Source organism: Pseudophryne corroboree, chromosome 6 (genome assembly GCF_028390025.1).
Source record: "Pseudophryne corroboree isolate aPseCor3 chromosome 6, aPseCor3.hap2, whole genome shotgun sequence".
In the NCBI taxonomy this organism is placed as follows: domain Eukaryota; kingdom Metazoa; phylum Chordata; class Amphibia; order Anura; family Myobatrachidae; genus Pseudophryne; species Pseudophryne corroboree.
Genome location: NC_086449.1, coordinates 294,324,437 through 294,338,402, shown reverse-complemented (window position 1 = coordinate 294,338,402; position 13,966 = coordinate 294,324,437). Strand labels below are relative to the sequence as shown.

Below are 13,966 nucleotides of genomic sequence, written 5' to 3'. Positions count from 1 at the left end.
GAACTTCAAGAGATACTAAGAAGGGTCTTGATTCGGCAAGAACCGTGTCTGTTCCGGGACTTACCGCAGCTGCGTTGACGCCAAGGCGGGTGAACGCCGGATCCTAAGGGAAAGAGGCATTCCGGAAGAGGTCATCCCTACCCTGGTCAGAGCCAGGAAGGAGGTGACCGCACAACATTATCACCACTTAGGTGAAAATATGTGCCAGGGTGTGAGTCCAGGAAGGCTCCACGGAAGAATTTCAACTAGGTTAATTTCTACATTTCCTGCAAACAGGAGTGTCTATGGGTCTCAAATTGGGTCCATTAAGGTTCAAATTTCGGCCTGTTGATTTTCTTCCAGAAAGAAATTGGCTTCAGTTCCTGAAGTCCAGAAGTTGTTAAGGGAGTACTGCATATACAGCCCCTTTGATGTCTCCAGTGGCACTGGGCGATCTCAACGTAGTTTTGGGATTCCTAAAAAATCACATTGGTTTAAACAACTCAAATCTGTGGATTTGATATATCTCACATGGAAAATGACCATGCTGTTGGTCCTGGCCTCGGCCAGGCGAGTGTCAGAATTGGCGGCTTTATCTCACAAAGCCATATCTGATTGTCCATTCGGACAGAGCAAAGCTGCGGACTCGTCCCCAGTTTCTCCTTAAGGTGGTGTCAGCGTTTCACCTGAACCAGCTTATTGTGGTACCTGCGGCTACTAGGGACTTGGAGGACTCCAAGTTGCTGGATGTTATCAGGGCCCTGAAAATATAGTTTCCAGGTTGGCTGGAGTCAGGAAATCTGACTTGCTGTTTATCCTGTATGCACCCAACAATGCTGGGTGCTTCTGCTTCTAAGCAGTCGATTGCTCGTGGGATTGGTAGCACAATTCAACTTGCACATTCTGTGGCAGGCCTGCCACAGTCTAAATCTGTTAAGGCCCATTCCACAAGGAAGGTGGGCTCATCTTGGGCGGCTGCCCGAGGGGTCTCGGCATTACAACTTTGCCGAGCAGCTACGTGGTCGGGGGAGAACACGTTTGTAAAATTCTACAAAATTGATACCCTGGCAAAAGAGGACCTGGAGTTCTCTCATTCGGTGCTGCAGAGTCATCCGCACTCTCCCGCCCGTTTGGGAGCTTTGGTATAATCCCCATGGTCCTTTCAGGAACCCCAGCATCCACAAGGACGATAGAGAAAATAAGAATTTACTTACCGATAATTCTATTTCTCGGAGTCCGTAGTGGATGCTGGGCGCCCATCCCAAGTGCGGATTATCTGCAATACTTGTACATAGTTATTGCTAACTAAATCGGGTTATTGTTGTTGTGAGCCATCTTTTCAGAGGCTCCGCTGTTATCATACTGTTAACTGGGTTCAGATCACAGGTTGTACAGTGTGATTGGTGTGGCTGGTATGAGTCTTACCCGGGATTCAAAATTCCTCCCTTATTGTGTACGCTCGTCCGGGCACAGTACCTAACTGGAGTCTGGAGGAGGGTCATAGGGGGAGGAGCCAGTGCACACCACCTGATCGGAAAGCTTTACTTTTTGTGCCCTGTCTCCTGCGGAGCCGCTATTCCCCATGGTCCTTTCAGGAACCCCAGCATCCACTACGGACTCCGAGAAATAGAATTATCGGTAAGTAAATTCTTATTTTTGGATGCGGCAATCCAGCCGCAGAGTGAACCCGCTGAATCGTGCTATAGATCCAGCGAGCAATAGTCTGCTTCGAAGCAGGAGCGCCAACCTTGTTGGCTGCATACAGAATAAACAGCGAGTCAGACTTTCTGACTCCCGCCGTTCTGGAAACATAAATTTTCAAAGCCCGGACTACGTCCAGCAACTTGGAATCCTCCAAGTCCCTAGTAGCCGCAGGCACCACAATAGGCTGGTTCAAATGAAACGATGATACCACCCTAGGGAGAAATTGGGACGAGTCCTCAATTCTGCCCTGTCCATATGGAAGATCAGATAAGGGCTTTTACATGACAAAACCGGCAATTCTGACACACGCCTAGCCGAAGCTAAGGCCAATAGCATGACCACTTTCCACGTGAGATATTTTAGCTCCACGGTCTTAAGTGGCTCAAACCAGTGGGATTTCAGGAAATCCAACACAACGTTAAGATCCCAAGGTGCCACCGGTGGCACAAAAGGAGACTGAATATGCAGCACCCCCGGAACAACGTCTGAACTTCAGGCAGTGAAGCCAGTTCTTTTTGAGAGAAAATGGATAGGGCCGAAATCTTGACCTTTATGGATCCTAATTTTAGGCCCATAGTCACTCCTGACTGTAAGAAGTGCAGGAATCGACCCCGCTGGAATTCCTCTGTAGGGCCTTCCCGGCCTCACACCAAGCAACCTATTTTCGCTATATACAGTGAAAAAGTCTTGCTGTCACGTCTTTCCTAGCCTTTATCAGCGTAGGAATAACTGCATCCGGAATGCCCTTTTCCGCTATGATCCGGCGTTCAACCGCCATGCCGTCAAATGCAGCCGCGGTAAGTCTTGGAACAGACAGGGCCCCTGTTGCAACATGTCCTGTCTGAGAGGCAGAAGCCCTGAGTCCTCTGAGAGCATTTCTTGCAGCTCCGGGTACCGAGTCCTTCTTGGCCCATTCGGAGCAAAGAATATTGTTCTCACTCCTCCTTTTATTACAATTCTCAGCCCTTTGGTATGAGAGGAAGAGGAGGGAATACATAGACCGACTGGAACACCCACGGTGTTACTAATGCGACCACAGCTATCACCTGAGGGTCCCTTGACCCGGCTTAAAACCTTTTTTAGCTTTTTATTGAGGTGGGACGCCATCTAGTCCACCTGAGGCAGATCCCATCAATTTGCAAACTGCGTGAAGACTTCCTGATGAAGTCCCCACTTTCCCGGGTGGAGGTCGTGCCTGCTGAGGAAGTCTGCTTCCCAGTTGTCCACTCCCGGAATGAACACTGCTGACAGTGCGCTTACTTGATTCTTCGCCCCGCGAAGAATTCTGGTGGCTTCTACCCTCGCCACCCCGCTCCTTGTGCCGCCTTGGCGGTTTACATGAACCCCTGCGGTCTGACTGGATCAGAACCGGTTGGTCGCGAAGCAGGATCTCCGCTTGACTTAGGGCGTTGTATATGGCCCTTAGTTCCAGGATATTGATGTGAAGGCAAGTCTGTTGACTTGACCACAGACCTTGGAAATATCTTCCCTGTGTAACTGCCCCCCACCCTCGGAGGCTTGCATCCGTGGTCACCAGGATCCAGTCCTGAATGCCGAATCTACGGCCCTCGAGAAGGTGAGCACTCTGCAGCCACCACAGGAGAGACACCCTGGCCCTGGGGGATAGGGTGATTAACCGATGCATCTGAAGAGGTGATCCGGACCACTTGTCCAGTAAGTCCCATTGGAAGGTCCTCGCATGGAACCTGCCTAAGGGGATGGCCTCGTATGATGCCACCATCCTTCCCAGGACTCGAGTGCAGTGATGCACTGACACCTGTTTTGGTTTTAATAGATTCCTGACCAGTGTCACGAGCTCCTGAGCTCTCTCTATCGGGAGATAAACCCTTTTCTGGTCTGTGTCTAGGATCGTGCCTAGGAGAGGCAGATGAGCTGTAGGAACCAACTGCGACTTTGGAATATATAGAATCCAGCCGTGTTGCCGTTACACTTCCAGAGAAAGTGATACGCTGTTCAGCAACTGCTCTCTTGATCTCGCTTGTATGAGGAGATCGTCCAAGTACGTGATAATAGTGACACCTTGCTTCCGCAGGAGCACAATCATATCCGCCATTACCTTGGTTATGACAATCCCGTACCGCAATTCTCAGGTACGCCTAATGAGGTGGATAAATGGGGACATGAAGGTATGCATCCCTTATGACCCGATTTACGATAAAGTCTCCCTCTTTTTAGGCTTGCCCTGACCGCTCTTAGCGATTCCATCTTGAACTTGAACCTTCTCAGGTATATGTTCAGGGATTTTTAATTCAATATGGGTCTGACCGAACCGTCTGGTTTCGGGATTACAACATGGTCGAATAATAACACCCTCTTGTTGAAGGAGGGGACCCTTGACCACCACCTGTTAAAGATACAATTTGTGAATTGCAGTTAACACTGGCTCCCCCTCTTGGGGGGAAGCCCGCAGGGCCGTCGGTGAGGGGGCATCTTCTCACAGTCCAACTTGTATCCCTGAGACACAATATCTATTGCCCAGGGACCTAACAGGGAGTAAACCCACTTGTGGCTGAACTTACGAAGGCGTGTCCCCACCGGGCCTAGCTCCGTCTGTGGAGCCCCAGCGGCATAGGTGGATTTTTGTAGGGGCCGGGGAGGACTTCTGTTCCTGGGAACTAGCTGTGTTGATCCCGGCTCTGACAAGAAAGGACGCACCTCAGACTTTCTTGTTTCTTTATTGGAAAGGCTGCATTTAATAATGTTGTGCTTTCTTAGGCTGTGCAGGAATATAAGGCAAACTAGCAGAATTACCAGCTATAGCTGTGGAGACCAGGCCCGAGAACCCTTCTCCACACAATCCTCAGCCTTCCATATGCCTCTTAAGTCGGCATCATCTGTCCAATGCATATTCTACAGGACACGTCAAGCAGAGATCGACATAGCTTTGACTCTAGGACCCAGTATACTCATGTCTCTTTGGGCATGCTTTATAACTATATATCTATCACTTAAGACAGCATCTTTAATATATTTACTAGGGTCTCAATCTCTGCTGATAAACCCATGCCGACACAATCGCCGGTCTGGGTAGTATACTAGAATGTGCACGCTATCTGCAGGATCCCTGAGAATAGCAAGTGCTACCGTCTGTGCAAACAGGACACCCTAGGGGAAGATTCTCAACACATCCTGGCCCTAGTGGGGAAAGGATACAGCCTGAGAATTCTCTTGTGGGAAGCTGCCGTCTCTTGTCTGGAGATTCCCGCTCTTTTTCCTCATGAGAGGAGGGAAATTTACCTCAGCATTCTTCCCCTTAAACATGTGTACTCTCGTGTCAGGGACAGGTGAGTCATCAGTGATATGCAAATAATCTTTTATTTCAATATCATATATTGAATACCTTCTAGCCATCTTGGCTGTAACTTTGCATTATCGTAGTCGACAGTAGAGTTAAACTCCGTGTCGATACCAGTGTTTGTTATTTTGGATAGTGAGCATTGTGAGACTCTGAAGGTCTCTGTGACATAGGGACAGACATGGGTAGATTTCCTGTCTGTTCCCTAACCATTTGTGCAATAAATTCACCTTAGCACTTACACATATCCAAACAGGTGTCGGCGTTGTCGACGGAGACACCCTCTCACATACATATCCGCTCTATCACCTCCTTAGAGGAGCCTTTTACCTCAGACATGTCGACACGCGCGTACAGACACACCACACACACAGGGGATGCTCTATTTGAAGACAGTTCCCCCACAAGGCCCTTTGGAGAGACAGAGAGAGAGTATGCCAGCACACACCCCAGCGCTATATAACCCAGGGATTACACTACAACTCAGTGTTTACCCAGTAGCTGCTGTATATACAATTTTTGCGCCTAAATTTATGTGCCCCCCCCTCTCTTTTCACCCTTTGTGTACCAGGATACTGCAGGGGAGAGCCTGGGGAGCTTCCTTCCAGCGGAGCTGTGAAGAGAAAATGGCGCTGGTGTGCTGAGGAAGAAGGCCCCGCCCCCTCAGCGGCGGGCTTCTGTCCTGTTTCTGACTAAAAATGGCGGGGGTTTTACACATATAAAGTCACAGACTGTATTATGTGTATTTTTATGCCAAAGGTATTTTTATTGCTGCCCAGGGCGCCCCCCCCCCCCCCCCCCCACCCCAGCGCCCTGCACCCTACAGTGACCGGAGTGTGTGGTGTGCTGTGGGAGCAATGGCGCACAGCTGCGGTGCTGTGCGCTACCTTAATGAAGACAGGAGTCTTCTGCCGCCGATTTCATCGCTTCTCTTCTGTCTTCTGGCTCTGCAAGGGGGACGGCGGCGCGGCTCCGGGAACGGACGATCGAGGTCAGGCCCTGTGTTCGAACCCTCTGGAGCTAATGGTGTCCAGTAGCCTAAGAAGCACAAGCTAGCTGCAAGCAGGTAGGTTTGCTTCTCTCCCCTCAGTCCCACGTAGCAGTGAGTCTGTTGCCAGCAGATCTCACTGAAAATAAAAAACCTAACAAATACTTTCTTTCTAGCAAGCTCAGGAGAGCCCACTAGGAGCACCCAGCTCTGGCCGGGCACAGATTCTAACTGAGGTCTGGAGGAGGGGCATAGAGGGAGGAGCCAGTGCACACCAGATAGTACCTAATCTTTCTTTTAGAGTGCCCAGTCTCCTGCGGAGCCCGTCTATTCCCCATGGTCCTTACGGAGTTCCCAGCATCCACTAGGACGTCAGAGAAATAGAGGATGGATCAGGGTTCATAACATTTTATTAGTCTACTTTCTTGATTGACACCATTGTGGAACATGATACTTGCTCCTGGTGTGTGTTATGCTGTATTCATATTGCAAGGATTTATTTGTCATGCTTCAATAAAGAAAAAAAATACAGTACAATATGATTAAATTATATTAATGAGGCATAACGTTTTAATTATGATTTTCCAGCAGTTTTTTCTTTGATAAATCTGGTTGGGTTTTAACACAAAATAGCAATTTGTCCAAATACCTGCTTGATAATTCTCCACCAGTATGGGCACCGGTTAAGTCTTGTTATATCATGGGAACATTGCTATTAGTATGTTACAAGAATGAAACTATCTACACATCTTCTGTAAATGAGGATAAAAAAATGAAAACAAGATAGTACTGTAGGTTTTGCAAGTATTAAGAGTCAAGTTTATGGATGCAATTTACATTAGAAAGAACAAACAAATAAACAAATAAATAAATAAATAAATAAATAGATTCTCCACAAATTTAAAGAACTGGAAATGTTATTATTGGGAAAATACGTTGTAGACTTTGATTTCCAAGCACATGATGGAGGGGCCGCAGACCCCGAGACCATGTACGGACTGTACTTCTCTGCAGTCATGGAATAATAATTATGGGGGACATGTACTAAGCAGTGATAAAAGTGGTGAAGTGAGCCAGTGGAGAAGTTGCCCATGGCATCCAATCAGCTGTTCTGTATACTTTTATAGTATGCAAATTATAAAATGTTACATCAATGCTAATTGGTTGCCATGGGCAACTTCTCCACTGGCTCACTTCACCACTTTTATCACCGCTTAGTACACGCCCCCCTATACCTCCAAAGAAGCTTTTTTCACTCAACTTGTGTGTACGCTGCTTTTATATTGCTAGGATATAAGTAACTAAGAACTCATGGCACACTTCTTATGCCCTAACAAAGGGGTCAACATTTTTTTGTAAAATATAGGAGTCAGCTTTAACGTTTGCAGGAAAACATCCCATACAGGTCAGACATCCTCATGGGCACCTCAATTCTAACCATATGCCCATCAGAACTCCACCTCCCAGAAGCCCATAAGACCCCATCTGAAACATATGCCCATGAAAACCCCTTCTAGTACAAAAGTTCCAATAAAATGAAATGTTTATTATTCGTTAGACTTATAGAACACAAGTACAAACAAATATAGAACAGATACCCCACAGCACTGAGGTCATGGGTTTGATTCCCACCTTGGCCCTAACTATGTGAAATTTGTATATTCTCCCTGTGCCTGCGTGCGTTTCCTACGGGTGCTCCGATTTCCTCCCACACTCCAAAAATATACTGAGCGTGAGCGTGTACATGGGCAGACTAAATTGGGCAAAGTGATTCCTATCTGCAGTCAAATTCTTTGTTTCTATTAACTTTAGATAAACCTAAAGTTAATAGCAACAAAGTAAAGTATGTACTAATCAACTGAATATAATAGGAAGGTGTTAGCCTATAATTAGGTCAAGAGAGCTCATATTCTATTTGCCGTTATGATTGATCCCAGGACTAGATGCTGCGGGTATAAGACTGATAATAACACTGACACTCACCCTTCTGCTCACAGAACCTCCTTGCCAGCTAATTCAACAGTTGCACTGACCGTTCCGACACTTGCAGCTATCGATTTCGACAGCTGCAGATGTTGATGCCCATTCACCACAGTAATGAGGCAAAGCAGGAGGCATTTTAGTGGCATGATCCGTGCCCCTATAATACATTGGGGGTGGTTTCCACTTAGCCCTGATGCCGTTTCGGTGGATGAAATTGTCGGGATATAGCGATTAAAGGCCGATAGTCATTATCGCGGTTTCCAGTTAGAGGCTGTTTTTATTAGTTGAAATTGGACCAGTGATCGCGCAAAAAACACTAGGGATCCGGTCCCTGATCCCATGTGTTATCACGGCTCCAACTTTATTGCGGAATATGCTTCGAAGCATAATCCCTGATAAATGCCGGCATCAGGGAGAGGAGTGCGCCGCATCGGGGCTAATAGGATAGCCCCGTGGTTCCCAAACGTTCATGGCGCCTTATAGTATCAGAATTTTTGGTGGCACCCCTGGGCCAAAAGTTTCTTATTGAGAAATTTAGAAAAAACTAGGCTTACCATTGTTAACTCTCTTTCTGCGAGGTACATTGGGTTCCACAGGGAAACATCGGGGGTGTAGAGTGGATCTTGATCCAGAGGCACCAACAGGATAAAGCTTTAGGCTGTCCCAGGATGCATTGGGGCATCCTCTATCTCCCCGTCTCCAGGCACTGGAGCTCAGTTTCGTTAACCAGTCCAATGCAGGAGCAGGTAAGACAGAATGTAGATATTAGTCACATACAACCACATTCTCACGACAGGAGAAGGGACCAGTGGCTAATGCCATACAAACCCATAGAAGCTAGGTGCGTCAGGGTGGGCGCCCTGTGGAACCCAATGTACCTCGCAGAAAGAGAGTTAACAATGGTAAGTCTATTATAACTCTCCTTTTCTGCAGCAGGTTACATTGGTTTCCACAGGGAAACATCGGGGATGTCCTAAAGCAGTTGCTCAAGGGAGGGGACGCTCCTTAGCGGGTATAACCTGGCGTCTAAAGGAAGCATCCTGGGAGGCGGAAGTATCAAAGGCATAGAACCTAATAAACATGTTCACAGAGAACCACGTAGCCGCCTTGCACAATTGTTCTGTGGACGCGTCACGGTGGGCCGCCCAAGAAGGTCCAACGAACCGAGTAGAATGGGCATTAATAGCAGCAGGAGCTGGGAGACCAGCCTGCGCATAAGCTTGTGCAATCACCATTCTAATCCATATAGCCAAGGTATGCTTATTCGCAGGCCAGCCACGTTTGTGAAAAACAAACTAAACAAAAAAGGAATCTGACCTTCTGATTAAGGCAGTCCTCTCCACATATATACGGAGAGCCCGTACCACATCCAAAGACTGCTCTTTGGGAGGAGAAATCAGAAGAGATATAGGCCGGAACCATAATCTCTTGGTTAAGGTGAAAAGATGACACCACTTTTAGGTAAATAACCTGGGCGAGTTCTAAGAACTGCCCAGTCACGATGAAATACAGTTTGAGTATCCCTTATCCAAAATGCTTGGGACAAGAAGTATTTTGGATATCGGATTTTCCATATTTTGGAATAATTGCACACCATAATGAGATATCATGGCGACGGGATCCTAGTCTAAAGGTGGGTACATACTGATAGATATATCTGCCGATCAACTGATTGGCAGATATCTCTATGGACGGATCGGGCAGTGTGTTGAGCATACACACTGGCCAATCCGTCGGGGACTGACGTCATGAACTGGGCGGGCGTGTACACACACCCGCCCAGTTCAGCTGTCAATCACCGCCGGCTGCCGCAACATGTGTACGGGCACACACACAGCGACGCGCCAATATATCGGTAGATATATTGGCAGTTGAGTGTGCTGCGGGGCCGACGCGATATGTCTGAACGACGGAGTTCACAGACATATCGCCCGTACACACTGGCCAACGGACCCGCGATATATCGGCCATTCAAGAGAACGGCCAATATATCGGCCAGTGTGTACCCACCTTAAGCAAAGAATGCATTTATGTTTTATATACACCTTATACACACAGCCTGAAGGTAATTTTAGCCAATATTTTTAATAACTTCATGTATTAAACAAAGTGTGTGTGTACATTCACACAATTCATTTATGTTTCATATACACCTTATACACACAGCCTGAAGGTCATTTAATAAAATATTTTTAATAACTTTGTGTATTAAACAAAGTTTGTGTACATAAAGCCATCAGAAAACAAATGATTCACTATCTCATTCTCACACAAAAAAATTCTGTATTTCGGAATATTCTGTTTTTCTGAATATTTGGATATGGGATGCTCAACCTGTATTAGAAAGGTTGGACGACAGGACAATGTGCCTAAGTCCAACGGGTGTGGTTCATCAAATCGACAGTATCTAGGTCGACAATGTTTAGGTCGACCACTATAGGTCGACAGTATCTAGGTCGACATGGATGGAAGGTCGACAGGGTTTCTAGGTCGACATGTGCTGGGTCGACAGGTCTAAAGGTCGACATGAGGATTTTTTTTTTTTTGGCGTAGTTTTCTTCGTAGAGTGACCGGGATCCCAAATTAGTGCACCGCGTCCCCTCGCATGGCTCGCTTTGCTCGCCATGCTTCGGGCATGGTGCCTTCGCTCCGCTACCGCTTCGCTCGGCACAGATTACCGTTCCAATCGTAGTCCACATGGATCGTTAAGTATGAAAAAATTCAAAAAAAGAAAAAAAATGTGAAAAACTCATGTCGACCTTTAGACCTGTCGACCTAGCACATGTCGACCTAGAAATCCTGTCGACCTTCCATCCATGTCGACCTAGTGACTGTCGACCTATAGTGGTCGACCTAAACATTGTCGACCTAGATACTGTCGATCTTCAGACCGGATCCCAAGTCCAACACCCTTCTTGCAGAGGCAATAGACAGTAAAAACAAGACCTTGGCCGTGAGCCATTTAAAGGTCCACAGTCTCAAGAGGTTCAAATGGAGACTCTTGCAGGGTATTCAGGATAACAGACAGATCCCATGGAGCCACAGGAGGGACATAGGCAGGCTGAATCCGTAAGACACCCTGAGTGAATGTATGAACGTACATTCTTATCCTGTCTTGAAGTCTCAGGACTTTTTCTGAAGACTGTGTGTGTGTCCAGGAGTGCCCCTAGGTGCACCATGCTCTGAGCTGGGACCAGCGAGGATTTCTTCCAATTGATTAGCCATCCGTTGGCTTGTAGGAAGCTTACCGTCAGCTGTAGATGACTGAGGAGGACATAGTGGGAGTTTGCCAGAATCAGCAAGTCGTCCAGATACGGCAGGATCCTGACTCCCTGGCAATGGAGATGGGCCGTCATTACGGCCATGACCTTGGTGAAGATCAGAGGAGCCATAGCCAGTCCAAATGGAAGAGCCTGGAACTGATAGCGGAGGTTGCCAATAGCAAACCGCAGATACTGCTGATGCGACATGGCAATAGGTATATGGAGGTACGCATCCTGTATATCCAGGAATACCATATAGTCTCCGGGTTCCATAGCCAGTATAAGCGAGTGCAGTGTTTCCATATGAACCTTGGACACTCTCACAAAATTGTTCAGTGATTTGAGGTGGAGTACAAGCCGGAAAGACCCATTGGGTTTCGGAACTAGAAACAGAAGTCGAGTAGTAACCGCTGTGAATTTTCCCAGTTGTTACAGAACTCTGCAGGGAGAGGATAGTGAGGCAAGGCCCGTTTAGACAGAGGGAATGTCTTCCCTAGATTAGATCAGAGCTCCTGCCTGATGTCCAGCAAATGGTCAGAATGGGGTAATCGATTTTTAACCACCTTCTGCCGTTTAAACATCTACAGTAGTGGAATCCTCATCATCAGTGATTCAGTATCTGACAGGACAGTATGCTCCCCCTCCTCTTCAGATGAAACATCTGAGAGATTTGTGGATTGTGAAGAGGCAGCAGCCCACATAGATGACCCAGAGACACTAGAATGACCTGGAGCAGATTTTTGTCTGACCAAGGAATGATTTAATTGCTGCAACTGGTTAGACAAATTTTCCGCCCAAGGCGGATTAACCATAGGGATAATTTGTGGCTGTAATGGCACAGGTGGTCCCATAGGGGGCGTAAGGCATTCCACCAGAGTACCCAGTAGGTTAGGTTTATGAATGCAACCCAGGGTGGCTCCTGATGGTTACAGGAGCTGCGGACTGACTGGGAGATGTATGATACATAGTACACAGACCATCATACACAGCTTTCCCCTCTGGTAAATCTTTGGCGCATGCTCTGCATGATGTAGGAGCGTCCACAGACTTACAGTACTGCCCTTCTTGTTAAACATTGTACACAAATGCAACAGAGCAAATTAGTACGATAAAGCCAGACAGAGTACAATACCTGCGAATAAATCCGTTAGTATGTGACTGCAGATACAGTACACAACACCAGCAAATAAATCCGGTATTATGTGACTGAGTACACAGGAGAATACACGTAATAGGCAAATACGGTGACGCACATTTTATATATATATATATATATATATATATATATATATATATATATATATATATATATAACGTATGCATTCAGCCCGGCACTCCTGTTAGTAGAAGAAGTAATTGCCCAGGTGCCCTCAGTAAAAGATTGTAATACGTAGAAATGATCCGCGGCACTCAGGGTCTTGCAAAAAATCAATGTTTATATTCAAAACATCAATGCATGTCCATTGCATTGATGTTTTGAATATAAACATTGATTTTTTGCAAGACCCTGAGTGCCGCGGATCATTTCTACATATATATATATATATATATATATATATATATAGATTTTCATACATATATGACACTGACGCACCTAGTCCCTTAGGGTACAGAATATAGTGACAGATATATATGGGAAACACTGAAAGTGAAATATATATCTATATCGTAGTGTACTGCCCGCACTCCTGGTCCTATATGTTCAATGGGCTGGGTGCCCTCCGTTCTGGTATGGTTATAGCAAACCAATACAGCGTCACTCCAGGGCTTGTTCAGTGCAAAATAGCAAAGTGTATTAGGCAAATCACAATTCCAACGTTTCGGGGCCCGCAGCCCCTTTGTCAAGGTGTGAATACGAGTGTGTGCAAAAACCCCTTACCTTTAAAGCTGGTGGCAACCACGTGCAAGGAGGAGCTTACCCCGCGCTGTCCGTCGCTCTGGGAGCCGGGGGTTTCCGGCGCTGTGCGTATGACGCGGCACCCGCGCCGTCTGACCACTTCCGGTCTCCCGGTGCCATGGCATCACGATTAGTCCCCGGCCTGGTCGCCATAGCAACCTAGCCGCTTTCCAATGCGCTTGCGCGCCGGGGTCTGCTAAGTGACCAAGTGACTGTGTGCAGATATATCGCTACCTATGCATCTATACGTTGTTACTGTAAAATACACAAATCAATCCTATGCCTGTTAAGGCGACATATATAGAAAACTAAAATATTCACATAATGGGAGCCTTGACTATGGTGCCAGCCATTGTCCCCAAGTGGGACCAACGGGGATCCATATCCAATGCAGCCCATTGGGAGGCTAATACCCCGGGGTAAACTATCTCCATACCCATCACCACAACTATAATTCAAGATGTAAGACCATATTTATATAAAGATATAGGCAAGAATACAGAACTACCCATCACCACTCTATTGTGCCTCCACTTATCACAAATTCCCCTAAGGGCCTGAGGCCAGCACAGTTCCATATCTTCTCTGGGCTCAATTCTTGCCCAGTGAGTTCCACAGGATTTGTTCATTAAGGCCATTTGGCCGAATTGTCTCTAATTTGAACATCCATCTCGCCTCCAGTTTTAGTAATTTTCCATTTCTATCGCCCCCTCTCAAGCTGTTGGGGACGTGGTCACTAACAATGTGTCTAAGCAAACTTAATGGATGGTGTCTGTCCGCAAAGTGTTGGGCCACTGGTTGTTCTGACTTTCCACTTTTAATTGCGGCAGATATAG

At 46.8% G+C, this 13,966-nt stretch overlaps 2 protein-coding genes across 3 annotated transcripts in view; one reads left to right on the top strand and one right to left on the bottom strand.

The window, feature by feature from the left end:
• Window positions 1-13,966, bottom strand: part of TEX9 (testis expressed 9) — a 162,286-nt gene that overhangs the window by 15,403 nt on the left and 132,917 nt on the right. Inside the window, exon 12 of one of the 2 annotated variants that reach the window (XM_063926153.1) lies at window positions 6,618-6,739. The exons of the other annotated variant lie outside the window; for it this stretch is intronic. Coding sequence (XP_063782223.1) covers window positions 6,725-6,739 — 15 coding nt within the window. The 3' untranslated portion in view covers window positions 6,618-6,724. Of the gene's footprint in view, window positions 1-6,617; window positions 6,740-13,966 lie in introns of those variants that run through there. 2 annotated transcript variants of the gene reach the window in all.
• Window positions 1-13,966, top strand: part of ZNF280D (zinc finger protein 280D) — a 629,515-nt gene that overhangs the window by 496,408 nt on the left and 119,141 nt on the right. The gene's annotated exons all lie outside the window — the stretch shown is intronic.